The 27,164-nt window shown below is 37.3% G+C and overlaps 8 protein-coding genes across 8 annotated transcripts; 3 read left to right on the top strand and 5 right to left on the bottom strand.

Annotated features, from left to right (window-relative positions):
• Positions 1 to 2,093: 2,093 nt before the first annotated feature.
• Positions 2,094 to 5,702, top strand: RO3G_11207 (uncharacterized protein; the record flags this gene model as incomplete). Its single annotated transcript, XM_067665791.1, has 7 exons — positions 2,094 to 2,367; positions 2,422 to 2,594; positions 2,657 to 2,748; positions 2,807 to 3,664; positions 3,715 to 3,806; positions 3,857 to 5,307; positions 5,439 to 5,702. 7 exons carry the CDS (start codon positions 2,094 to 2,096, stop codon positions 5,700 to 5,702), a joined length of 3,204 nt encoding a protein of 1,067 aa, XP_067521892.1.
• An 833-nt stretch (positions 5,703 to 6,535) lies between these two features.
• On the bottom strand, positions 6,536 to 7,330 carry RO3G_11206 (uncharacterized protein; the record flags this gene model as incomplete). The annotated part of the gene is made up of 4 exons (XM_067665790.1): positions 6,536 to 6,622; positions 6,677 to 6,967; positions 7,026 to 7,177; positions 7,240 to 7,330. The coding sequence occupies 4 exons, from the start codon at positions 7,328 to 7,330 to the stop codon at positions 6,536 to 6,538; spliced, it is 621 nt and encodes a 206-aa protein (XP_067521891.1).
• Positions 7,331 to 7,962: 632 nt separating this feature from the next.
• Positions 7,963 to 10,676, bottom strand: RO3G_11205 (uncharacterized protein; the record flags this gene model as incomplete). The annotated part of the gene is made up of 6 exons (XM_067665789.1): positions 7,963 to 8,176; positions 8,241 to 8,300; positions 8,362 to 8,642; positions 8,699 to 10,346; positions 10,402 to 10,529; positions 10,587 to 10,676. 6 exons carry the CDS (start codon positions 10,674 to 10,676, stop codon positions 7,963 to 7,965), a joined length of 2,421 nt encoding a protein of 806 aa, XP_067521890.1.
• Positions 10,677 to 10,982: 306 nt separating this feature from the next.
• On the bottom strand, positions 10,983 to 12,878 carry RO3G_11204 (uncharacterized protein; the record flags this gene model as incomplete). The annotated part of the gene is made up of 4 exons (XM_067665788.1): positions 10,983 to 11,824; positions 11,882 to 12,197; positions 12,252 to 12,668; positions 12,732 to 12,878. The coding sequence occupies 4 exons, from the start codon at positions 12,876 to 12,878 to the stop codon at positions 10,983 to 10,985; spliced, it is 1,722 nt and encodes a 573-aa protein (XP_067521889.1).
• Positions 12,879 to 16,697: 3,819 nt separating this feature from the next.
• Positions 16,698 to 17,324, top strand: RO3G_11203 (uncharacterized protein; the record flags this gene model as incomplete). Its single annotated transcript, XM_067665787.1, has 3 exons — positions 16,698 to 16,725; positions 16,790 to 16,815; positions 16,875 to 17,324. 3 exons carry the CDS (start codon positions 16,698 to 16,700, stop codon positions 17,322 to 17,324), a joined length of 504 nt encoding a protein of 167 aa, XP_067521888.1.
• A 757-nt stretch (positions 17,325 to 18,081) lies between these two features.
• RO3G_11202 (uncharacterized protein) lies at positions 18,082 to 18,351 on the top strand (the record flags this gene model as incomplete). Its single annotated transcript, XM_067665786.1, has 1 exon — positions 18,082 to 18,351. The coding sequence occupies one exon, from the start codon at positions 18,082 to 18,084 to the stop codon at positions 18,349 to 18,351; it is 270 nt and encodes an 89-aa protein (XP_067521887.1).
• Positions 18,352 to 18,750: 399 nt separating this feature from the next.
• RO3G_11201 (uncharacterized protein) lies at positions 18,751 to 19,764 on the bottom strand (the record flags this gene model as incomplete). The annotated part of the gene is made up of 1 exon (XM_067665785.1): positions 18,751 to 19,764. One exon carries the CDS (start codon positions 19,762 to 19,764, stop codon positions 18,751 to 18,753), a length of 1,014 nt encoding a protein of 337 aa, XP_067521886.1.
• A 3,918-nt stretch (positions 19,765 to 23,682) lies between these two features.
• RO3G_11200 (uncharacterized protein) lies at positions 23,683 to 26,938 on the bottom strand (the record flags this gene model as incomplete). Its single annotated transcript, XM_067665784.1, has 3 exons — positions 23,683 to 26,122; positions 26,173 to 26,319; positions 26,382 to 26,938. 3 exons carry the CDS (start codon positions 26,936 to 26,938, stop codon positions 23,683 to 23,685), a joined length of 3,144 nt encoding a protein of 1,047 aa, XP_067521885.1.
• Positions 26,939 to 27,164: the final 226 nt, after the last annotated feature.

Raw genomic sequence — 27,164 nt, 5'->3', positions numbered from 1 at the left:
ATTGCAAATCGTTTGGATCTGCTTTCACAGCCTCGTTTTGATCTGTTTCATGATACAAAGAGCATGCCACTTGTCCATTCTCTCTGTCTGTTCTTTACCTCCCATTCTCTTGAGGATCCCTTTCAAAACAGGAATCACGTTGCAATTTTTGATTTCTTTTGGACCCTGTCTTCTTTTGGACCTCACGCCACGTGAAGGCGTCCCTAGATGGACCTCTGAGGACCAGAAAGGACGGGATGTTCTGGCTTTGTCCTCTTGCGTGGTCTTTGTATGGTGATGCGCTCTAATTGATTTCAATCTGTCTTTGGATCCAATCGAACCTTTTGTTCTCTCTGACTCCTTCATTTGACTCAATAGAAAAAAGGAAGACCAGGACGCATACTGCAATCTGTATCCTCATGCCCTTTTATTTGCCAGATTAAAAAAAGTTTAATTTGTTGATGATTTAAGGGTATTCTTTGGAATTGTTACAACTAAAGAGTGACGAATCAAAAGGGAGAGTGTGTAAAAATGAACAAGTCCAATAGAAAAAAAGGGTCCACTTGGATCCTATCCTTTTCATTTCTTTTTTGGAGTCAGCAAGAATATCAAGTTATTTTGGATACTAAAGATGAACAACTGGGAAAAAAAAAAAAAAAAAAAAAAAAAAAAAAAAAAAAGGGGGAGAAGTATAACAAATTCAGACATTGGCTTTTTTTTTTTTAATAGAAAAATCTTTAAATGCCACGCAACTATCTGTCCTACCACAAAAGAATAAAATGGTTGGGTTGTATGCAAAGTGAAGAAAGGTTTGATAATCAAATGATATCTCGGCTGTGAAAGATGAGGGTGTTTTAAGAAAAGTGATGTGGTTCCAAAGTACTCTTTTGTAAAAGTGAATGAGACGATTCACTAAAAAGGATCTGCAAAAGATACGCATTCTGCTTGTCTATGTTTCCTTGTTCTTACGAATGCATTCATTTAACTGCAAACCCTTTTCCTGTGCGTTTCTACATTTGTTATTAAAACACCGTCGATCTTATAAAGAACAATTGAGCCTTGGCTTCTATTTTGAGTCCCTTTTCTTTATCTTTTGTATTATTTATTTTGAAATGGATAAACCCAGTTTACCTTCAATACAATTTCTTTTGAATGGTAAGTTTATCTTCCTATTGAACAAAAACATGATAAAATAACTTTATGTTTCCATCAAGCTAGAAGTGCCTCCTCCACCAAAACATGATACACCAAGGCACAGACGAGCTAGTTCAACTGGCATGTTGGACACAATGATACCTCTTATTGATCGAATTGAACCTTCTACAACCATCACAGTCAATCATGGAAGATACATTTGTCAATATTGTCACAAGAAATTCACAAGGCCTTCCTCATTACAGGTACACATCTATTCTCACACAGGTGAGAAGCCGTTTGTGTGTACAGAGTGTGGGAAGCAGTTTAGTGTACAAAGTAACATGAAGAGACATTTCAAAACACATAAATCAATTTCACCGCCAACGTAAATAAATTCCCTTTTATTTTTTTTTATATATAAATAAATACGTGTGCGATAGACAATTTATCGCTTATTATTTGTTTTGAACTAGAAAAATACATTTGCTTGGCCATGTGAATCCATATGCAGTTCATTTCTTTAAATGTACGTCCCTGAGCGCTGTTACATTTGAGTTCTAAAAAAGTACTTTTTATTGTTTTTTTAAGGACAATCCTGTGTGTGTGTGCGAGTAGATTGAATTAAAGTGCATGTAAATCACTTGTTTATCATTCAATGTATGCAGCAGTGACATTAAAAAAAGTAAGGCGTACTTTTCTCTTTCTTTGGGTTAGCCTACATCACAAGGCATCCTTCATCCCCTTCTCTTACAGCAAAAACAGTGGATGCTTCATTGGCTTCTAGTTGCCATGGGGACATACGATCTTTTAACAAGGGTTATCTTTGTCATTGGATTGCTGCATAAATTTCATTTCATTGGATACATAAAAAAAAGCCTAATTTTAAAGCACCGTCATCAAGAACCCACCTCCACTTTTCCTCTCTGATTTCTTTTTTCTTTATTTTAAGAATGGATGACGTTCAGCACCCACTCGTCATGTCCTCTACACCTTCTGCGGACTCACCTGGCTTGACACCCGACTCAAAGGCGCATAGAGGAACCATGGACCAATACGAGCAATCACCTGCCTTTCGTGGCCGATCCAAATCATCTGCTTGGGCCATGAACTCACCTCATCCAGATTACTTTTCATCGGCAGCCAGTGTACCCTATAAGGCAAAATCATGGGAACCTACATTAGAAAGAGCCATTAAGGCAATCGTGTCGATCAAAGCAAGTCATGTCAGAAGCTTTGATAGTGAAACATCAGGTAGATAGGAGGAAACAGTAAGAAAAGAGATATCAACCTTTTTTTTTTGGTTAGGTGACTATACGGCAACAGGATTTATCGTCGATGCTTCAAAGGGAATCATCTTGACCAATCGACATGTTGTCTCACCTGCACCCATTGTGGCTCAAGCCGTTTTAACAAATTATGAAGAAGTGGATTTGATACCAGTGTATCGTGATCCTGTTCATGACTTTGGTTTTATGAAAGTAAAAAGAAAGAAATGCAGAGCCACTGTCACAAAACATAACACCTCTTTCTTATGACCTAGTTTGATCCCACTCGAGTGAAATTCATGGAATTACAAGAAATTAAGCTGAGTCCAGAAAGAGCCAAAGTAGGATTAGATATTCGTGTGGTGGGGTAAGAAAAAAGGCTGCATGACAGAATGATTCAATCACCGATTTTTATTTTCTTTTAGAAATGACGCGGGTGAAAAATTGAGTATTTTAGCAGGCACGTTGGCCAGATTGGACCGAAAGGCGCCAGAATATGGTGTGGGTGAATACAATGATTTCAACACGTTTTATCTTCAGGCTGCCTCAGGCACCAGCGGTGGATCCTCTGGTAGTCCCGTACTCGATATCGATGGCCATTCGGTGGCTCTGAACGCGGGAGGGGCCAGCAGGGCCTCTTCGTCTTACTATCTGCCCCTCAACCGTGTCGTCCGAGCCCTGGGCTATATCCAGCAGGGCGCTTGGGTCCCCCGAGGAACGCTTCAGACCGAATTTGAATATCTGCCCTACAACGAAATCCGTCGATTGGGCCTCAAGCGCAAGGTGGAAGAAAAGGTCCGGAGCCGATTTCCAGAGGAGACGGGCATGCTGATCGTCCGCAGTGTGCTACCCAAGGGCCCGGCTGATACGCTGCTGGCACCTGGAGACATCTTGATTGGCTGCAACGGTCAATTGGTGCCTCACTTTATCGCTCTTTTTTCCATCCTGGATGATGCCGTCGGTGAGCAGGTGACCTTGACGATCAGTCGTGGTAAGAAGGTACAGGAGGTCAACTTGACCGTTCAGGATCTTCATGCGATCACGCCGAATCGATTTGTTGAGGTGGGTGGTGGTGTTGTTCATGAATTGTCTTATCAGCTAGCCAAGTCCTACTCTCAACCGGTCGGTGGAGTCTATGTGGCGACTTCAGGACATATGCTGGCAAGTGCGAGTGCATGGCGAAAGAGTATCATCGTCAGTGTGAATAATGTGCCTACGCCTCATTTAGATGACTTTATTGAAGCCTTGAAGGGTTTGCCCGATGGTGCTCGTGTCCCGATCAGGTAATTCATCACCCAAAATAAGAAGAACAAAGGATTGAAATCTTGACTAGGTTTTATGCACTGAATAAGGCATATAAGGATAAAGTCATGATTATGCAAGTTGACAGACACTGGCATAAATTTAGAATGGCTGTTCGAAACGGTAATCACACCCAGTGATAGACGTATGTTGACTAAATGCATGTGCATTAGATCAAACAGGGCTTTGGGACTATACTGACATGCCTCCACCCCCAGCCACCATCCCTTATTCTCCTTCCACTGCAACTTTCCCACCCTTGGACCCTTCTCTGTCCCTTGCAGAAAAGCTGACACCTTCCTTTGTAGCCATCGATTTCTACTTGCCTTACCTTGTCGATGGCATGAAAGCAACACAATATTATGGCATGGGTTTCATCCTCTCCACCGACCCACCCTTGATCATGTGCGATCGTGATACGATTCCGATCGGTCTAGGCGACATCTTTATTACCTTTGCCAACTCCATCATCATCCCCGGCCAACTGCTCTTTTTGCATCCCTTTTACAACTATGCGATGCTGACCTATGACCCCCACTTGATTGGCAACACGACAGTGAAGCCTATCGAGTTGTCCGAGGTCGAACTGAACCAGGGGGACGAGACAAACTTTGTGGGCATCGGCAGTGATCACTCTCTGATTCTCAAAAAGGCCACGGTCTCTTCTGTGTCTAGCATCGGTACCCGTGAATGCTCACCCCCACGCTGGCGAGCGATGAATGTGGAAGGTATCAAGATCGACGACTCACTGGAATCTCAAGGCGGTGTGTTGGCGGACGACGAGGGCAAGGTGCATGCGTTCTACGTGAGCTATTCATCTCAGAACGAAAGAGGCAAGGACATCTCTTTTCTTTCTGGCATGTCTTCCTCGCTGGTCAAGCCCGTCTTGGACCAGTATCTGGATGGTCAACCCATGATTTTCAAAGGCCTCGATGTCGAGCTCTGGACGATGCGTATCGCCGCCGCTCGTTCCTTGGGGCTCAGTGACAGCTGGGTCAAGCAGATCGAGATGAGCGGTTCGACGCGCCATACGCTGCTCTATGTCTTGAACGTGCTGGACGAGTCGAGTGCTCAGACACTGTGTGTGGGTGATATTATCTTGAGCATGAACGGAAAGTTGGTCACACGTATGCCACAGATCACACAAGGGGATCATGTGGAGATGGTCATCTTGCGCAACGGACAAGAGCTGACGGTCCGTGTGCCCTTGTGTGAGCAGAGCGGGTTTGAAACCACTCGAGTCGTGGGCTGGCAGGGTGCCCTCATTCAACGTCCTTACAAGTCCGTGCTGGAGCAGGTTCGAAATGCTCCCATAGGCGTGTACGTTTCCTGCACCCTGTATGGTTCTCCAGCTTCGAATGTCTTGCGTCCTGGTGTCTGGATCGTCGAGGTTCAAGGCAAACCTGTCAAAGATTTGGATCAGTTCTTAAAGGTTGTGCATGCTCATGAAAACGAACTATGCCGTCAATCATGTGAAGCCTCGATGGAAGAGGCAGGCATGAACCCTGAGGAAGAAGAAGAGGACGGTGAAGGCTATATTCGTATCAAGACTGTAAGTAGAAATGAAACGGTACGCGTGGTTGCTCTTAAATTAGACATACATTATTGGGATTCGTGGCAGTTGGTACGTGATGAGAATTCTATTTGTGGTTGGTCTTCTATAGAGGCCTAGAGAGTTATTTTTGTTTTGTAAAGCAATCATTTGCACAAAGAAAAAAGAAAAAAAGTTGAATAAAATTTTGTCCTCTTTAATAGTATTTTATTTCAATCAACGTCGAGGTGACGGAGAACGATAACGATGGCTTTCACGAGGTGAACGAGGTGAACGAGAGCGATAACGCGAAGAACGCGATTTGTAAGAAGGTGAACGGGAGCGGCGTTGAGGTGAGCGTGAGCGGCGGCGAGGTGAAGGTGAGCGTTCTCGATGATGAGAAGGTGAACGGGATGAACGGCGTGGAGAAGGAGAGCGAGAACGCTCACGACGAGAACGCTCACGACGAGAACGCTTATGGTGTTTAGACTTCTTCTTTTTCTTTCTGAAATATTCAGCCATTGGATCCTCATTATCTTCAAAGCTTTCTACTTTCTTTTTCTTTTTCTTTTCCTTTATTTCATCCTCACCAACTACTCTATCGTTAATTTAAAAGAAACAAGAAGTAAGGATGTTTACCCTCTATGAGTTCTGGAGCTACATTCATCATCGGTCCTTCTTCTTCTGATTCTTCTTCATCATCCTTTCTTTTGTGTTTCTTTGGACCAAAGGAATGATCAACACGTAAAACTCGACCTAAAACCTATTTCCCAATCCTTTTACTTCAATACGATCGTATAAGCTCTAAAAGAACAAAAAAAACTTACAGTTGCACCATTCAAATTGTCTACAGCCAATATAGTACTACGCTGATCTTCATATTGTAAAAAAGCGTATCCTTTTGATTTTCCAGTTTTTCGATCTCGAACAAGTAGAACGTGCATAATCTCACCATATCTAAGATTTGCGATTAAGAATGCAATAGTATACAAATCTAAAAGTCTTACTGAGAGAAAATGCAAACAATGTCGCCTTCTGTTAGATCGTAGCTCATGCCTCCTGCAAATATCCAAGCACTGTCTTTATACTGTGCATGCCATGAAGCATCATCAGACCAATTTCCACTACTGATCTCTCTTTGATTTATTCGCTGAATCTCTTTAACAACACTTGTAAATAAATCACATGTTAGTTTAATTATTCTTATAACAATAAATAAATTACTTCATTATTAGAAATAAGATTTAATTTTTAAAAATAAAAGACAAAAAGGTTTTATTTCCCAAAAAAAAAAAAAAAAAAAAAAAATTAAAGTTCATTCTTAGGCATGTATACCAGCTTCTCTGTTGTATTCTGCTACTTGCTTCTTGTATTGTTCCATTGCTTGATTAGCCTTGTCTTTATAAATCTAAGAAGGATTTCAGTATTGTTTTACTTTTCCTTACTCCCTCTTTGACTTTACCTTCTTTTCTGATTCAGGAAGCTCCTTATACAAACGACCAACAATTTTAGCCTGTTCAGCAACAGGCTGTCCTTCCATTGAAGCATGTTTGGAATCTCTAAGTGCTTGATAGTAAGATAAATATGCGTTGAGTGGTCTCTTTGGTTTTTTGGGATCAACCAACAAAGGTAACTTGTATTTTTTTCTCAACAGATTTTCTTGGTAAAATTGTTTAGGCGAAGCATTGTTCACAGCTACAGCGAAGGCTTTTTCATAAGCGTCCTTTTCTGATTCATATATAGTGTAATATTTCTATTTAAAAGTAAATAAGAAGCAAAGAAAAAGGTAAAGGTAAAGTATATAGTCTCACCTGCTTCTCATGTCCAGATAAAGCTTTCCACTTGGCAGATAATTCGGTTGAAGATTTGGTCAATCCCTCTTGGGTTGTCTTTGTACCTTTGAGGTGCTCCCTGATAAAGACTTGCCAAGCACTACGGGGTTTCATTGGTACATTTTGCAAGACTAAAGAATGAAAACAAATCAATGGTGTTTTGTTTTTCTTTTCAAATTCTATTGAACCTTACTGCTAACAAATTTGGTAGGGTGCATATGTCTGTAGCTGCTGATGCTACGCGTTTGAATCGTTAAATTGCTGAATAACTTGCTCAATGACATTTTTTATTTAGTACTGGAAAAAATAAAATAAATTCAAGGAATGATTCAATTTATATGAGCGCAGTATGACGCAAAAAATTTTCATTTACGCGTGTCTGAAACAGGCTTTCAATTTTTTCCAATTTTTCACAGTACTTTATAAGCTAAACTTCCTTTTGACTTTTTACCATCGACACCGACAGATAGTCTTTCGCACATTGACAACAGTCTGTTAGCGATGATTGGCTAAACCCATTAATAAGCCAAAGAAGAACATTTAGGATAAAAACTTTGCTAAAATAAGATGACGCTTTAAACTATGATTTCTTTTGCTGACAGTAGTCTTCTATTAAAATAAACAAGTTAAATTTATATTGGCAACTTGAAGAGAAAACCAATCTTTTGTTCCAAGTTATGTCTAAATTGACAACAGATCATGTTACCATAACTTAAGCCAATAATGAAATAGCTGTAGTACAAGAACACAGGTCAAATTTGACGTATCTGTGAGTACACAAACTTAATATACTAAAAAAGAAAAATCATTGTAATGCATAACAAAAACTAAAAGCAGTTTTTCTATTTATTTTGTGTATAAAATTAATAATAAAAAAGAAAATGAAAAAAAAAGATGTAAAATAACAATTATCTTTTTAAATACGGTAAATAACACCGTCGCTGTACATGATTTGGTTTTGATTCGACATTTCCACTAATGCTGCTTCAGTTTCCATTAAGCTAAATGCTTGTCTTGATGATAATCCTTCGTTAATTGCCATGTAAATAGTATCGAATGTTTGACTTTCCAAGTCTTCGTGTGTTCGTTGGTTAAAGACATGATTAAGCTTTTCTCTAAACAATGCCAATCTAAAAAATTGTATACGGTTTTTTAGCTTAAAAGCTCAGCATGATACTGGGTAAATAAACTAACCTTTCAGGTGTAATTGATTCTGTTTCCATATCTTCATCCATAGCATTATCCACTGCAGTACTAAAAGTAAAAAAAAAGAGGTAAGAAACAAGTATCTCAAGCACAAAAATTGTAATTTTACGAGTCATTTTCTCTCATTTCATCATCTTCTTCCATGGCTGTAGGTTCTTCTGAAGCCTCTTCTTCTTCGCTTTCATCTTCTTCAGATTCATCATCATTCTCAACTACTCTTCTACGCTTATTCTTCTTTGCTTTAATGACTTCTTGGAACATGGCAAATCTTAACACTTCAGCAGCTGCCTTTGCGTCTTTATCATCTACTGTTTCGCTCAATCTAGCCTTGGCATGTGCTGTAGATAAACGGATCAAAGTTTCTAGTGTACGAGCAGTAATGGGAGCAGTCTAAAAAAATAAGCATTAGATCAATTCTAATTGCTGTCTATTTCAACTTTGCTTACCTTCTTTCTTGAAGAGTCCTCCTCCTTATCATTTCTTAATGATGTGTACACGTTGATAATTCTATCTGTTGCACGCTTTGTTAACACAGGTTGGACTCTGTTTTTGACATAATAGATGTATTTCTTGAGGAAGCTAGATTTCAAAATCTTGCTTTGATTCTTTTTGGAAACACCAGCATGTAAGTTAGGATTGAATTTTTCATAAATCTCATCATCTTCAACTAATGAATCGCCCAATTCATCGCCCATGATGTCGTCAATAAGCTCAGTGATAGGTGCACCTTCTTCAGATCCAGGTTTGACATAGCGGTGCATACTCAAGACGTGTTCCGAGATTTGTCGATCGCGTACGTCGTCTACTGTATCAGTGACAATGAACAATAAATCGAAACGAGAAAGAAGAGAATCGGGAAGAGCAATGTTTCTACCAGGGTCCTTTGTCAAATCGTACATACCAAAGATAGGGTTTGCAGCAGCAATAACACTACATCTGGCGTTCAAGGAGGTGTGAATACCAGCCTTGGCAATTGTGACCGTCTGTTGTTCCATGACTTCGTGAATAGCCACACGATCCATATCACTCATCTTGTCAAATTCATCAATACAAACCACGCCACGATCAGCCAAGACCATTGCACCAGCCTCTAATCTTCTTTCACCTGTTTCCTTATCACTTGTCACAGCAGCGGTCAAACCAACACCAGAGGAACCACGACCGGTGGTTGCGATGGCAAGAGGAGCAATGTTCAAAACATATCTCAAGATTTGTGATTTAGCAGTAGAAGGGTCACCGACCATCAACATGTTAATATCACCTCTGATGTGAGTACCGTTATCTAAATTCTTTTCAACACCACCAAGCAACATCATCAACACTGCTCTTTTAATATATTCGTGACCCCAGATGGATGGAGCAAGAGATTGCGCAAGGATTTTAAAAGAACCCTTTTTACGAGCAAGTTCAGTAATGCGGACAATGTCGTTGTCGGTAATCACAGGAGCTGCTACACCGCCACCAGCCTTTGTACTCAACAAACTGATCTCGTTACAAAGAATCACGGTCTTGAAGGTTGAACTGGTTTGATTGGCATTTCTGTTACCAAGAGAACGATAGATACCAACGATACTCACACGATCACCAGGTTTGGCTCGGTCAACCAAGTCGTCGTCAAGAATGATGTCAACCGATCGAGGAAGTTGACCAGGAGGAGCACGTTCTGGCATTTCTTGAATACTCACAGTTTGATGATCTCTGTAGGTACTGTAACCAAATTCGGTCACCAACGGATTACCATCAGCGTCTTCGGTAGGGTAAACAGCACCAGTAGGAATAGAGTTGCCGGGTGTTGTTGCATCACGATACTCATGCATAAAATGACGGTTGGTTTTGGGAGAATAATGGATTGATTTCAACACTTTAGGTCTCACAAGTGAGCAGCGGGTCACAATACCTTCAATACAAACCATCTTTCCGAGATGCATTGCTCGAAGTGTACGAGGGTTGACGTGGTGATCACCAAAACTTCCATTGAATCCAACATAGAATGGCATGCTGAGGTCATGTTCTTCTCCATCTCCAACAGCGGCAACAATTTCTTTTAATGCGTTGTCGAAAGCAGGCAAACACTCTGCAGGGTTATTCAAAAGACTGATAAGATAATAGTTAGTCAACAGATTATACGATTAGACTCTCTTCTTTTTACTCGTTGGTTAATTCTTGGTTGTAATAACGGAGAGCATCAATACTGACGACAAGTCTACGTTGACCATTAGCAAGCATGGAAGGAATCATATCCTTGTAGGCTCCCTTTTCTACAATGCCTTGGTGTCCCTATCATGCCTTTAATTTAGAAAAAAAAATTTAAAAAAAAAAGAAATTATCCTTTACTTCATGAGAAAGAAATTCAAGAAACTGATTTTTTCTTTGTTCGGCTGCTTCATCAATTAAAGTTGCCACTGTTTGGTTGTTTTCGGCCATTGTGGTGAGATAAAAAAAAATGCGAAAAAAATTTCAGGGAAACCGCGTTTTTCGTGACAAAACGTGACCTTTTTTGTGTAAACTCAGTTGTGTCCCTGAGTTTCGCTTTGATCGGTGGAGTTGTTTTAGGATTGATTTGTTATCATATCTTCAGTAGGATTGTAACCCATTTTTCCCTGTCTTCTTTGGCCTTTAAGCAATTAAAGATACAACTTTTCCATAATGCCTTTAGGTTACTTTTATTAATAGAAAATATTGATATAGAAAACTTTATTTTAAAAGATTGTGCAAAAAAAAAAATGTATTCTAGTCTACTTTGATGCTGGCAAAGATTTTTTGTAAAAAGTACAGACAAGAGAGGTAACCAATAGCACCAGTAAACACAGTGAGTAAGAGACCGATGACAAAAGAATAGCCAAAGTATAAAATGGTACTAGTGAAAGTGCTGATGTTTAACTTTGTAAAATAATATAGGACAGAATACAAGAAAACATAGAAACCAGCAGCACCAGCAGTTAAGAAGGAACGCCATGACCAATGATAATCTTCACTACACAAATGGAAATAGCACATCAAGACAGCAACTTGAGAGCAGGTCAAGATGAGAACAATGTAGACCAAGAAAAGGAAACCGATACCATAGTAAATACGATGGAACCAGATAGAGTTCATGATAAAATAAAGTTCAATAAAGATAGCACCAAAAGGTAAGATACCGCCCATCAAGATAGAAGGCACGCTGCGAAGATAGGCGGGTTGGTCAGGGATTTGACGTGGGATTTGGTTTGTGCGTACAGGATGCTCAATACGGGGTTGTCTGAAGCCCAAGTAGGATCCTGCGACACTAAGGGGGAAGGCGATAATCATCCAAAGAACAATAAGAGTAAACATAGTACCAAAAGGAACTGCTCCTGAGGACTGTGAATGGATCAAGAAGAGGTTCATGGCAAACAAGAAACTCAAGGTACATCCAGGAATAAGAGTAGCAGTTAATACAATATTCATCTTCCAGCTTTCTCCATTGTTCATCTTATATATGCGTGCAGACACAAATCCAGAAATACAACTAAATATCATGAAAAATACAATCATAACTGTTCCCAATGCACCACGATTGGATGGTGATAAGAAACCAAGTACAGCAAAAACTATATAAATTCAATTTCAGTTTCTCAACCCTTTCACGGAACCTACATGTAACGTACCTAAAGTTAAGCCAGTCATTGCAACGATCTGAGCACCGCTTCCAACCAAGACAGAAAGAAGCATGGCTCGCTGAGGGGGGCGGAAGACATCACCATGAACTAACTTCCAACCATAGTCTTCCTGAACGTCCTCTTGTGCTTCAACAGCATTATAACGAGAAATATCCTTGTGGAGAGCACGTATCAAGATCATGGAAACCATACCTGTAAGGAAAAATACAATCACAACCGAGTTCACAAGAGAAAACCAGTGAATAGAGGGGTCCAAGACACTTAAATAATTATCCCAACGAGTAGCCCATGGTGTTTGAGACAACTAATAAACAGAATTCAAGATATACTCTCACACATTTTCTTCAATTGCTCTTACCACCCAGTTGACACTGTAAGTATAAACCACTCTATCATTAGGTCTCAAGATCATAGGTCCACCCTCAATCACAGCCTCACCATCCTGACCAACCCTTTGTCTTCTGCTAGTAGGAGAAACAATTACGCCTACCACACGATATTTGCCATCATCACGATGATGAATAGAGATCTCAATATTGTAATGATTGTTGAGTTCCTTCACACTTGCTTGGGATGAGCCAAGAGCAAATCCTATGCTGTAATATTCCTTGTTGGTGCGTTCATCTATTGTGATGTGTGCAGCAGGGAGACCATCAACTACCCAATTCATAGCATACTCATTCGCAATGCATTCATTAATGAATTCTACATCCTTTGCAGGGATGGCATCAGAGGTACACAAGACCTCGTTTTTAACTTCTTTTCCAAGTGAAAGCTAATAAAAGTAGGGAATATAGTGTAAATTTGAAAGAATGCGTATAGATGAACTTGTTTTTACCTTGAAAGGGGAAGTAAGAATACGATCACCAAAAAGGACTGAGCCTAAACTTTCAGGTTGGTTCTTGGGTCCACCTTCAGGTTGACAAAAGTGAAAGCGTTCGTCATAATAATCGTAAGATATCAAAGATTTCTGTTGAATAGACATTGGAGTCAGTGAGTTTACGAATAAAGGTACATTGCTATCCTTCTCGTAATCATTTGGAGCAACTCCTGGTAGATATAAGGCTTGAACTACACTACAAAATAGTATAGTGCAGAAACAAGCTATTGATAGCTTAAACATTTTTAAGAATAAAAAAATAGAAGTAAAAATAAAAATAAAAAAAAGTTCCAAAACATAAAGCCAACTGGGCTTAGACTGTAGGTCTTTCCATAAATGGATAGCGTAAAGGCACGTTACAATGATTCTTTATTTTATATTTCTAGAAAAGGTAATTTCAGCGACGTTTTCAATAGCATAAAATTCGTTAGCGAGTACCTTTCTTTTTCCCTAGTATGTCTGCTGTATAGCATAATTCAGCATCGAAAGTTATCCAATGGGATCAGCAAACGTAAGCAGCTTTCTAAAAGTATATTCAAGACCAGATCAAACACCAATTTTAGACAACAGTTTTTTTTTTTTTTTTTGTTTTTTTGTAAATAAATAGTTTATTTTTATTTATAAAATATAATATAATAGGAACCACACGTCTGAGAGCGATGTGAGCCAAAGAAACAGAGTTTAAGCGATGGAACATGCTAATCAAGGTTGAGCCTACCCCTTTTGAGGGTGGCAAACTGCGACATAGCACGAGTGACCAACTGTTTATCAATAAAAGGAAAACCGTCAATAGTAGATCTCCAATGGGCACGCCAGATAACAGAGAGTACGCAGCAGCTGAGAGTCTAGAGATCAGTATTGTCGACAAAAGGAAACTGCTGAAAAGGCCAGAGGATGAAGCATACATCATCTGGAGTGAAAGAGAGGTGTGGACTAAAGAAGTTGAAGGCATCTATCCATACTCTCCATTTCCTGGGACAGCGCATGAAGAGGTGTTGCAAGTCTTCAGTATTGGCAGAGCAAACTTTACATTGCGAAAAGGTCAAAATGTTGTCAAATTTTGAGAAAAGTGGTTGGCTATAGAGTTTATGGTGGGATAGACAATACCATAAAGACCGGCTTTCAGGCGAAGCAGGCATTTTCCAAACAAGTGATCATTTGAAAGTTGATATTGGTGACATTGCCGATGATGGTAGAGGTCGCTGTATTAGAAACAACCGAAATGGTTTAGGTTTGTGATTGATCCATTGAGGCTGCGAACAGAAGGCATCGATGAACGCTGAATCATCCACTTCCCCCAATGGCTCATTTTAATTCAATATATGAGGCCAGATAAGCTGATTTAGCTTGAGCTTTTTTTTTTTTTTTTTTTTTTTTTTTTACTAAATGACTGTTGAAAGTAAGTTCATAGGACCTTTTATTTCTTTTCAACTAGAAAAGTTATTAATTTACTGTTAAATAGAACACTTGTTAACATCAAGAATTCCATTTACCGAGCGCCCTGGTACTCACAAGACCAGTAAAACTATTTTAAATCATCCTTTCTTAAAAAAAACATCATTATGGTTGCTATTTTGTATGTTAATGGTGATAATTACAGGGTTGGAGATACAGAATGGCATGACGGAACAGGATCATACGTCTTATATGAACCAGTAGATAGATCTCTGAAGCAATCACCTATAATCATTGAAGTTCAGAGAACAGTTGATGCCAATTTCATATTAAGAGCTGTTCATTATTGTGTAATGGTTTATCGTCGTTATCAAGTCCTCCCAGTACTACTGATATTCGCTCCAGAACATATATCAATATCTACTGAAAACATGCGCCTATCAAATGTTAATGGTGCTTTATCAATTAACTGTGAATATTGGGCCAGAAAAGGAGATTTGATCAGACTTAAAAATGTTTCTACGCTTACCAGCTCAACTGATCCATTTGCTACAATTTCAAACTTTATACTTCAGCAACAGACTAGTTTATTGGAAAATAACTCATAGGAAAATCTGACTATTAGACAATTATTTTCAATTACAACAGAAGTCTTGCGAAAAAATATTGATCGAGAGCAACAATTACTTAATGCTACCAACTGTGCTTGTGATGTGAGAGTTAAACATTACCAGCAAATCCTAGAGACAGGGGAACGTTTACAATATGATTCCCCCTGTATTCAAAATGAAGCTCTACTTGGAATATCAAAGTTAAAGCAAGTAAAACGATCAGTTGACAATGCAAAAAGAGGTCTTTTACATATATAATAACTATTATAACAGACGTTACTTGAGTAGTCAAGTTTAACATCTTTACCATTAATAGAAACTCAAGTCTCATGCCATATCTTAATATTGTAAATAAAGATTTCTCTTTTGTTCTCTTTAGTTTTACTTTAGAAAACACTTTTATATTACAACTTAATCTGGTTATATAATTGTCTTTTTAAGTCTTTGTTTTTATTTTTCATTTTTTTTTATTTTATAAACTGTCATCTCTGTTAATATTTAACAAGGAGATTAATCAAAATAAAAAATATTTTTGCGCTTAATGTACAGCTCCTGAGTGACAGGGTCTGTCGATTTCTCAATCTTTGCTATTGCCTGTTTTTCTTGAAGAAGAAACATTGATAGAATGGCAAGTCCATTAATATTTTTGTCGTCACTGATATTTCGTCCGAAAGAGTGTTCAGACATTAATAGACATTTTTGTGACTAGAAAGTGACTGGCAAATAATACAAGTACGAATTACCTTGTAAAGGTACAAATAAGTCCAAAATTGGTTCCGAGAGTCTTACAGAACAAATGAATAATACCAATGGAAGTTGATTTGTTGTACCTGAATTTGGTAACATCGATCAATGGCATTTGTCATTGCAGCTTGACTAATATATGGCTGAAATTATAAGATGATAGGAGGCAAAGCAGAATGATTTTCTAAACGTGGTTTATATATGATGCTTACTCCATTCCTGAGAATTTCGAATGAATCACACATGTATATATTTTCATACACATTCAATAAATTTTCCGTTATGATGTCGATGATATTTTGATCTTCAGATAGTATCTTGCAAACCTGCTCGTTACTCAAGTAGTCGTAACAGGAAAATTGGTGGCTAGACATTACAAAAAGAATAGGAAAAAATTCCTCACAGTACAAAAAAAAAAGGGAAACCCAGCCATAGTTTTTTGTTCTTACCAATTTAGAATCGTCATAATAAATTAGGAAATAACGCAAATTCATATTCAAAAAACAGTATAATGTTTTAAGACAGTTGATTGTAAGCGTCACTGCTGTTTGTTTCAAAGCATTTAATATACAATTCTGCTTCAAGCAAATATATGCATTAATATAATACTTTTATCATAGAGAACACGAATTGTTACCTGTGGGTCATCTGTGATAATTGCTTTAGAGCCTTCTCATTCTTTTTCTTTCTCTATTAATTAATTTGCTATTTAGGAAAAGGTGAATCATTGACATTATCTTTGTTATACATGCCATATTATTCAAGAGCCTCGTTATTAAGTTAAGAAAATGGAAATTTTTCTTTGCAATTTTAGGTTTTAAGAGTAACTTGGGTTGAAGTAAGTTCAAGCTCGTATTTTGCTGGTAACTGTTTGTTACACCTTAAATCATCTGATTTACTGAATAACACAAGGCTTCAAATGAAGTTTTTATTCAAGAGAAACTTGTATATTTATGAATGTACAGCTCACAAGCCATCATCTTCAGCTTAATTTAACCTCAACGTTATTCTATCATCGTCACTTAAAAAGTCTAGAATTCACCAACATTTTAATAAATTTCCACAGGCGTTTGTCGGCGATTGAAATACAAGTTCCTCGAATGGATACAGTTTACAAAGAAAAAGATTCCATCCTTTGGTTCTTTCCATCCATCCATCTATCACACTTTAAAAGATGCTCTTGTACTCTGACGTTATTTCCGGTAAGAAAACAAGATTGATGCAAAGGAAAAAGGACACGTTATTAATGATTACAAAAAAATGTAGGCGATGAAATGTGCTCTGATGCTTTCGTATGGCTTTATCTTTTCTACTAAAAATTATTTTTTTTACTAATCTTTCTATTATATAGCCCATCAAGGTCATTGATGACATTGCTTACGAAGTTGACTGTAAGATGATCACCGTCGAAGAAGGTAACATTGACATTGGAGCCAATCCCTCTGCCGAAGGTGGTGACGAAGATGTCGAAAGCAGTGCTCAAACTGTCAACAACGTTGTTCACTCCTTCCGTCTTGTTGAAACTCAATTTGACAAGAAGTCTTACATGACCTACATCAAGGGTTACATGAAGGCACTCAAGAAGGAGTTGCAAGAAACCAAGCCTGACCGTGTCGAAGCTTTTGAAAAGGGTGCTGCTTCTCTTGTCAAGAGAATCCTTACAAACTTTAAGGATTATGAATTCTACACTGGTGAATCCATGAACCCCGATGGTATGGTCGCTTTGTTGAACTACCGTGAAGATGGTATTACACCTTTCTTCACTTTCTTCAAGGATGGTCTTAAGGAAATCAAGCTCTAAATCATTTATTATATGGAGCTATTTAATTAGTTTTGAATAAAATAAATCGTTTTATTTTGAAATATCAGCAATACTTTCCTTTGTTTTTTACTAGAGCAATCATGTTAAAGAAAATTGTCTTATATTTTTAATTGGTATTGAAAGGAAAGAAATTGGGGCTTAACGAAATAATATGCTATAAATACACGTAATTATATTTTATGAACTTTCATTGCTTGCAAAAGATATGAGTAAAGCCAATTCATAGTCTAAAGAGAATGGTGATAAAAAACTTAAGAATGCAAAGCCACTTCTTTAAAAGAAGGCAACATTTAGGATAACCCAAATCACTGCAATGTCTGCGATTAAAAGTATAGTATTGAGTAAAAAGTGATAATGAAATGCTACAGAAGTGTATTTATGATAGCTTGAGATGACTTATGTTCTCATTCATACGTTTATGCAAGCTTAAAAAGGATTTGAAACGTAAAAAGATACGACGCTTATATAACATCCCATAATCATTATACTTCCCCATGAGACTTATTAATAATCTCAAAACCAACCTCGATTAATAAGCTGCTGCATATAGTACTATTGAGCAATGATGATCAGTTTTCCCACATTAAAAAAAATTGCATAAATAAATATAGTCCAATGACAAGTGGTGGCGTTTAAGAAATAGACTTTTCCTAAACTTTATCCCCCCCCAATAGTATAAAAGACACGCACCCCTCTGTTGCATTATAATAACTTTCTTTCATTAAATAATTACATTATGCCTGGTCCTGCAACATTTTTATCATTAGGCGCTTTTGGCGCTGCAGCTTATTATGCTAACCGAAGAAACTCTGGTGCTGAAAAAGATGAAAATACACCTTTTAATCTTGCTCGTAGACGATCAAGTAATACGCCTATTGATCATACTTGGGATCCAAGATCACAACCTGAAGTTATATGGCGTCGTAACAATGGTGTAAGCTTTAGTCATAATTCAGACGTAAAGTTTCCTGCAAAAAGGAAAAATAGTGAACAAACTTCTAAATAAAAAAAAAAATTCCTCTTTGTAAATAAGCGATTATTATCATTGGTTTATTATGTTTAATTAATAAAAAGTAAGGGAAATTCTGGCTGCATAAACCTATTTGCAGGAATTTTGTACTGTACAGTATTATGTAAAATGGGTCCTTATGACTCTATAAAGATTTCTTATTTTTTTTTTTATCAAGCAATGTAGGTATCTGCCTTTAATTCTGTCTCTATCTGAAATATGAGCACAATATGGTATAGAATTCTAAAGTATTGATCTATAATTGAATGCATGTACACTCATTCATTGATATGGTCATTAAAAAATATAAACGTTCCTTATGTTTTCCTTCCCAACGTTCCATCAATAAACGAGGAAAATTCCAATTTACTACAAAAGCACAATGGGTTTTATTGCTTAAGAATACCAATCCAAAAACAACAAGACAAAACTAGCACCAATCAAAAAAGCTAGAATAAACCTACGACTTCCTCTATTTCTTTCTTTAGCCGATAATAACTGAAGATTACCACGTTCAACCGTCTCGGTAGTTGCAACAGCATCAGCATAAAGTCTATCTGTCTGAAGGGTCTGTGCAGCCAAATGATTTGTCAGTTGTGTTTGAAGAGTGGATATCTCCAGTAACGCCTTTTCTGCGCTCTTGATCTGATTCAAGGTATTATTCAAATTCTCCAGCATGACTGAGTTTTCTTTTTCAAGTATTTGCATCTGCTCCTTGGATAACATCTCTTCAAACGCATCAAGTTCAATTTGTTCTTCTTTCTGAGCAGGAATAGGTTGTGGTGGTGGTAAAAGTACTGTGGTTGACCTTGAAAGCTGATTTTCACTCTTTTCAATCTCTCGATTCAGTCGAATCTCTTGTTGGTCCTTTTGAATTTTAGATACCTGTGTAAGTTGCTGATTGAGTAACCAAGTCATACTACTTCGATGCACGCTCAAGATATCCTCTGTGGAAGAGACTGAGGGCAAGACCGAATTCAAAAATTGGGCAAATCGATGAGTTGGCTTAGAGGCCTCATTAGCTTGTCGAATTTTTTCAGATTCTTCTAGTTCGTTAATTCTATCAATGCAACGTTTGATGATGAGCTTTGCTTGAAAATCAATTTCATCTCGTTCATTATCAGTCAAGTGAGTAATATTAGTAGGAAGCAGTGAGAAAAGTGGGTCATCAGTATTTTGCGTAATTTGTGTCCTTGTTGTCCTTGGTCGATTACTTGTACTTAGGTAAACAGGTCGGATGGATAAGAGGAAGTGTCTTAGACTGTCAACGTGGCGATAAATGCGATAAGCCTCCTTTGTAAAGAGATCATATGTGTATTTCTCATGCTTCTTCTCCTTGCTTTTTTTTGGAGAGATTGAATTTGCTTTCTGTTCAACCAGTTGTCGAAATTGAATTGTGATGTTGGACATGAAAGACAAAAAAGACAGAAAAAGTATGAGGTCAATAAGTACCGGACTTTCAAATAATGTAAGCAAAAGGTAAACTTGGCATATAGTGATATGTTGCTAAATAAATCTTGAAAGTAACTTTCAGAAAATAACCTTACTATTTTAAAGCGAATTTTCGTTCATTCTAAATAATCTTCAACTCTCCTATCCCTCATAAATCTGAATTCGCTCAATACTAAGTATCAATTGATTTTCACGAAAATCTGCCCAAACACTTTCATTACAAAGACATTTTTCTTCTTTTATCTAGTAACTTAGCGACTTCTTTATAACTCTCTCTCTTTTACAAATCTATCTGTAAAATGCAGTTCATTTTACTTGATTAAATATCTTTTTTTGTGGTTACACTATGAGCATGTATAACAAATAAAGGATCATGATTTAATAAAGAACCAAGTTGGTGAGAGATTGAAATACATTTAAAAAAGAAGAAACTAGGCAAAATGAAACGTGTGTGAAAAATTAAGCAGAGATTGCCCTTTTTTTTTGTACGATGTAAACAAAGACTGGTTTTCCTAGCTTACTGTCATCTTTCTTTTTCATGTGAAAACACTCTAGAGCTTTTCGTTATAGAGAATAGCAGGTGTAGTAAAAGTAAGCATCCTACTCTATTTACAGCAAAATGAGCATTTATACACTGCACAAGTAATTTCCAATTGTAGTCTCAAGTTTCCTAATCTAGGCTACGATCATTGAACTTGAAGATTACGTTTTAGATCTAAAAATCCATGAAAAAAAATTTTTTTTATCAGCAAAAAAAGGTCAACAAAATCAATCCAAGTCTTTCTATTTACTATTGTTCATATTTAGTAACACGGACATTGTACCTTGCAGGTATTTGAAGATTCTCTTTTATAATAAGTTTCATTACAATATTAAAATACTCTATGTAATTTTCATAAAAAATGGTTACTGGTATTCTTATGAACTTGTATAAGTACATTATGTACTGCTTTTACTCTTTAAAGGTCGTCTATGACCTGGTTTAGGCATATATTATACGATGATGAGTTCTTACCACAATAGCTTGCATAAATGTTACATTACCCATTGGCTCTTATTGGTCGGATTATGATATGACTGAAAAAAAAAATTGAAAGCCAAACATAAACAAGGAACAAAAAAAGTATAAAAAGACCCTTTTTTTTCCCTTTTTTTTCCCTTTTTTTCTTTTCTTTTTTTTTTCTTTACAAATTATCCTCTGCTCTTTCTTCTCTTTGCGAGGTGGACTCTAGTTTTGGTTCAAGATTTCGTTGCTTTCAGCAGCCATCTCCATGCTCTCTGGTCCGCTTGTTGTAACCTAACACTTCATTTGGTGATTCAAATGTTGCAGGCTCTCGGGTCGGCTGCCCACAGTACCGGGACTGTCGAGTGCTAACAGGCTCACCCATTGCTTGCGGTCCCTGGGGAGTCCATGCGGTTATTTTGAATAAATGCTTGTGCTTTTGTTAGGAGGTATCGAACCAAAACCTATTTTGGGTAACTTGATTGGCCATTACCGCTGCTTTGCATCGCTGAAGACAGGGTACGGTTAAGGGCCTTGCTCTGGTTGTCATGAAGAGCTGCCAGAACCTACCTGGAGTGGTGTACTGTTGTTGTTTTGTATCCCGGATCGACACTCTTGCATTCCTTTAGTATGGGATTGACTTTCTGGCAACTAACCAAGGTTTCCAGGCGTGCAAGTACTATTTTGGCCTTGGGTACTTTCTAGGATGTGGCGCCAATAGGTCTAAGTATAAGTGTATAGTAGGTAAGCCAACGCTCTGGAATGAGGGAGGAGATAGGGGATATGGATATGGCTTTGGATATGGAAATGTAGTGGAATTTTTTTGATTGCTTGGTTGATTGATTGCTTGATTATTTGGTTATTTGTTTGAGCACTTCTTGGTTAAATAGCTATATGATTACTTGGTTACTTGATTAAAACTTGTTGGTTAAATGGTCTTCTCAGTCACTGCTATCTTGTGAATAACGTCAATAGAACCTATCGTCTATATTAATATGTCTCTCAAAAATTGTTATATTCAATAATAAATCTTGTTAACAAGCTGTTCTTTTTTTTTTACCATCATAACTTTGTTTCTTCTGTTTGTATTAAAATGGTAATTTTTCTTCATGATATCTATTGATTTTATTTTTATTGCTTTAAATTCTTTTGCATCTTCAAATGAGCTTCGCTTTAGTTCCTTTTTGCTATTATAGCAAGCCTTGGTTACAGTGAAAACCTTTTGAAGGGTTTTGAGTCCCTTTATCTTGCAAGATGGTATTGAAAATGTAGCTTTATTTATTAAACGCATTTCAACCTTTTCATCAACATAGAGCTTTCCATATATAGAGTTGCTGGTCAAAACGAATCTTCTTTCAACTTGTCGCTAGTAATTACCAATAACTTTTTATCTTTCTGAGCTCATTTCTTGCTCAAGGCTTTAGGTTTATGATATCATCGCAGACATGACCTCTGAACCACGATTTTCTATAAACGTTACAAGCTTCGCCACTTTCTAATGGTGTGAAGAATATTTTTTAACTTGTTACTATTCTTGATTTAATCCTTTCTTTCATATATGGCTCTCATTCATTTATACTATTTGTATTATTTCCCCTAATAACGATAACAGTAAATTTTCAAAGCATTTTTTTTTTTTATAAAATTGACCAAATAAAGCATCTATTAATTTATACTTCAAGTTACTATTGGAAAATTCTTAATTTTAAAAAGATTCAAGTTCTCCAACAAAGGGTCAGCAGATATCTATGATTCTCAACATTCCTTTTTGTAGATACTAAAAAATCTAAGGGCTTTCAAAATGATCTACAAGATCAAAACACGAGAAAGCAAACAAAACACGTCAGACTACAATTGAAATTTTGACAAACCTCATCTTGACAATGTAAGATTCACTCCTTACCCTCAATCTAATTTCTTTGGATTTATTCAGACCATCCGGTTTAGAACGAGAGAGAGATTTTGATGAACGTTGACTTTGATCAAAGTGATATGATTGCTAGCTTGTGTCAGCAACTTGCTTTATAATTCACTGACTTTACTAGTATCCTTCTTTACTTCAACACCTATCGAATTAATTTCTTAATCTTTTTTATTAAAGGAGTCAATAAGTCCATCGTCAGCTCCTCTATCTCTATATTAATAGCAGACACGACGTTATTTGTAAAGTTCATTTCAATAGTCGTTTCCATGTCAAGGTCATCAATATAAGCAAAAAATAGTATTGAAAGATCTTGTAGAAAAGATTAAAAAGTTTGTTAGATCTTTGTTTCATTTTTTTTAAAAAAAAGCTTAATAGCATAAAATGGTTTTCATAATCATGAATTCGTAAGATATGATCTATGAAAGGCCAAGTGAAAGTCAACATGAACATATCACCAAGATCTGCATTGTCGGCTTATGAAATACGAACAATACATATTTCGAAAGAGGAGCTCACAAAGTAGTCATTGATAAGAAGTTATTTTATGAGCTGTGAGGTATAGATGATGTAGAGTATGGTTGATTAAATTGCTTTTTGTTAAATCGATAAAAGGTTTTCTACAATAGGGTCTATTGGATTCATAAGGCGTATGTTTCGGATACTGAATCCTTTGTTTATTATAGTACTCACGCTTTACGATGCGTATCGTAGGATACGTTAATAAAGGCGTATTTATGAACTGTCTAAAAAAGACATACAATCGATGATGATTATTTTCAAGTAACAATTCCTATCCCTGCATAGTATATAATAATCATGAAGGAGAAGTATGTAACAGAAAAAAAAAAGTAATTGGTTTGCTATAAGAATTAAAAAGAAAGAACATTTAAATTTTGGGTTTTTATTACTCGTTTTACTGTATACTTTATCGTGGACAATTAGTGGCAAATTAGTTCGATAGGCTATAAAATCCCACGGATTGCCAATGATGAAGGTATTTCTTAAACAGCTCAGAATCAATCATAGGTGACTGGCCTAGCACAGGGGCCATTTCACAAGTTTTCTTTGTTTGATAATATGGCATACGAAAACCTGACTTGAAACTATCTTCATAAAAGGCCAAAAGACGGAATGCCGGAAGAGAATGATCCTTTGATAGGGCCTCAATCCATTCAGTTGCATCTACCAGATCAAATTTCATACCACAAGACTTCATTGTGTCAATTACATCTGACCAGCTTTTGGTTTGTGGGTTGACGATATGATAAATCGAATTTTCTTCATCTGCTGTGAAATGTGCTGTACGAAGCATGATGTCAACTATAGCTGCTGATGCATAGTCGACCGGGATCCAATCAATCTCTGTGTTCAGCTTGGGCATCTTGTGCATCAAAACGCCACCAGAAACAAACAGCATCGGGTATTGCTCAGAGGTGTTCCAAACACCATTTTCAGAGTCACCAGAGATCTGTCCAACACGCTCAACATAACAAGGGAAATTCTTTTGTGTGGTAAGGTAATTAAGAAGCATTTCACAAATAAACTTTGATTGCGCATATCCCATGGGCATAGCAGAATGAGAGTCGAATGGAAGTGGTCTTTCTTCGATTTCGGGGGCTAACGCAGCACTAGCGCTCACACTGGATATAAAGTGGACATGCATTGGGTTAGCCTGACGATAGGCAAACTTGAGCAAGTTATAAAATGGTGAGATACATTCTCTGTCATAATGTTCGATGGTCATGTTAAAGTCCAAGAGCCAAGCACAATGTTGAACAATTGTCACTTCATCTTTAAGCTGTTCGTAATACTCTTTTGTAAGACCAAGATAGGGTTCATTTAGACGCATAGGCAAAGCTTCAACACGCTCGGGGTTTAATAAAGAGGTGTCGAGATGACGAGACTTGAATGATTTCATCAGTCGATCATACAATTCAGCTTCTTTACCACGAACCAAACAATAGACCTTTTTGACCTGAGGATTTCTTAATAGATCACGTAGAATAAACGCCCCAAGGGATCCAGTAGCTCCAGTGAGCAAAACAACACTTTCCTTTTCTTCTATCCTGTATTTATTCTCGGCAACTGGGAAATCCTTCACAGCCCGATCAATATAGGATTGAGCCAGCGCTTGGGTTTGTTGGTAGCGCTTCTCGATTAGTATAGCAGCGTCTTCCTGATTCTTAGATACCAAGGCTTCTTTCATGGATGATAATGTAGAATATTGAAACAAAAAGTTTCGCGGGATATCCTTGAAGTAGTTTGCGATGATGTTACGAAGCTGGATAGCCGTCAAAGAATTGAGCCCTAAGTCAAACAAGGAACCTTGATAATTATAAAGGGAAGGTTGGGGTAAATTTAAGACATCAGCACTATTTCTGACCAGAAACGACTCGATTTGTTCACTTGACCATGAACTGCTATCATTAGGTTCATGTACAGAGCCTTCCAAAAACTCTTTGTATGCTTTTTCAACAATATCTTTGTAGATCATCTCAGCTCTTTTGCGCATCACGTTTCCCTTGGCAGTTGTGGGCAAAGGTTTGTTTAAAGGAAGGATTTTGACCATGTTGGGTAGTATTGCACTATGGCTAGGGCATTCTTCATTAGCTTCCCTAACAGCTTTATGGACCATAGAAATCATTTCTTCAGGGCTGTAGTCCATAGCATGCTCTGTATCTATGCTGATGAGAGCAAGGGTACATTTACGACCACTGCCAAGAACAGCAACTTGCTTTACAATTGGACTTTGACGAATTGTGTTTTCCATGGGTACCGGATTTGTTTTTTCCCCATTTTCCATCAGCAAGATATCGTCTCGTCGACCTCTATGGATATAGTATCCAGGATTGTCTGGATCCTCTTCAAACAAATCATTACTGCTGTAACCACCATCAGGACGGTTGATTACATCTATGGCCAAATTGGGGCAATCCGCTGTGACATACAAATGCTTTAAGCCATCTCCTTCTTCTTCAAAAGCGATATATCTTTTTTCATTGTGTCCGCTGTAGATAGAACGAACCGAATACCAATTTTTGCTTTGAGGGTCTAAATTGGCAAGCATAGATACACCCATTTCGGTTGATCCATACAGGCTGCAAATATGAACACCGTGATCTTCAAACCAATCACCCACTTCGCGTTTAAGAGGAGCACCACCAGATATAATATATTTAAGACGTTGAATAGCTGAAAGATCTTTCTTTTCTTCCAAGTATGGAACCATTTCTTCAAGTATAATAGGTGTAGCAACCAAGGCAGTACATTTGTTATATCTTAATGCAAAGTCAATTTCAGTTTGAGAAGTAGGAAGTCTTTCCAAATAGACACAGCTTGCACCCACTACGGCTCCATTGCATACGTTGAACAGACCTGCCAAGTGAAAGCTAAAGGTGCTTCAGTATTTCTTTTTTATTATCTAATACTGCAGACTTACAGTGGTCCTGTAGAAAGGATTACGTCGTCTTTGTCGATCACGTCAACATGAGGATTTTGTTCTTTATAAACACTAAGTACACCACAAACATTGATCAAGTATCTGTTGCTTACGTATATCGGCTTAGGAAAGTCAGTAGATCCAGAGCTAGAAAATATAGATTAGAACAGTCTATCATAACAGTCTTGACTTCATGAAAAAACATATACCTGTGAATGATGAGTGCAGCTTGGTTGAGATCTTCCTCAGAAAAATGCATATCGAGGATTTCCTCGTATCGAGGATTAAGAGGCTCTTTTAACATAGCATTGATATCAAAAGGGTCAACAACAGTAACCTTTGCTCCACAAGCTTTAGTATTAGCATTTTCAATAATGGTCTTGTACTTTGGCGTAGTGAAGAAGAATTTAGGCTGTGTTTTTTCTAATAAGCTTACAATAGCAGCTTCAGAATTACGAGTAGAAATAACGAATAAGGTGAGACGAGTTTTCATAATAGCTATCATAGTTATCAAATAATCTACGCAATGGTCACCAATATAAGAGACCACACCCGATAAGTTTTCTTCTTTTATCCATTTGCAGGCAAGGTTGGTCGTAATACGATCAAATTCAGCATATGTTATCGTTTTGTATGCTTTGTTTGAATAATAATGCACAAATACTCTATCAGCATATGTATCGCATTTTATACGTAAAAAGTTGATGAAGGCCTTGTAGTAGTTCACGGCTGATTGGTCTGAAAAACACTCGGAGTTAGAAGACATTTTCATCAATAAAAACAGACAAAAAGATAATAAATGATGTATTTATATAAATTCAAGTGCCCTTTGTTTCGCATAAATTATTTTCATGAAATGCTGATTGATTGTATCCGAATGGGAAAAAAAAGGATGACATTTCAGTTGAATAGTTTTTATCATTTTAATATCATAAAGCTATTATTGCTCTTTAAGTTTTTAATATAATTGTTGGCTGACTTTGTGGCCGTTG

The sequence above is a fragment of the Rhizopus delemar genome, genomic scaffold, assembly GCF_000149305.1.
Source record: "Rhizopus delemar RA 99-880 supercont3.9 genomic scaffold, whole genome shotgun sequence".
In the NCBI taxonomy this organism is placed as follows: domain Eukaryota; kingdom Fungi; phylum Mucoromycota; class Mucoromycetes; order Mucorales; family Rhizopodaceae; genus Rhizopus; species Rhizopus delemar.
This window is presented reverse-complemented; position numbering and strand designations above follow the sequence as displayed.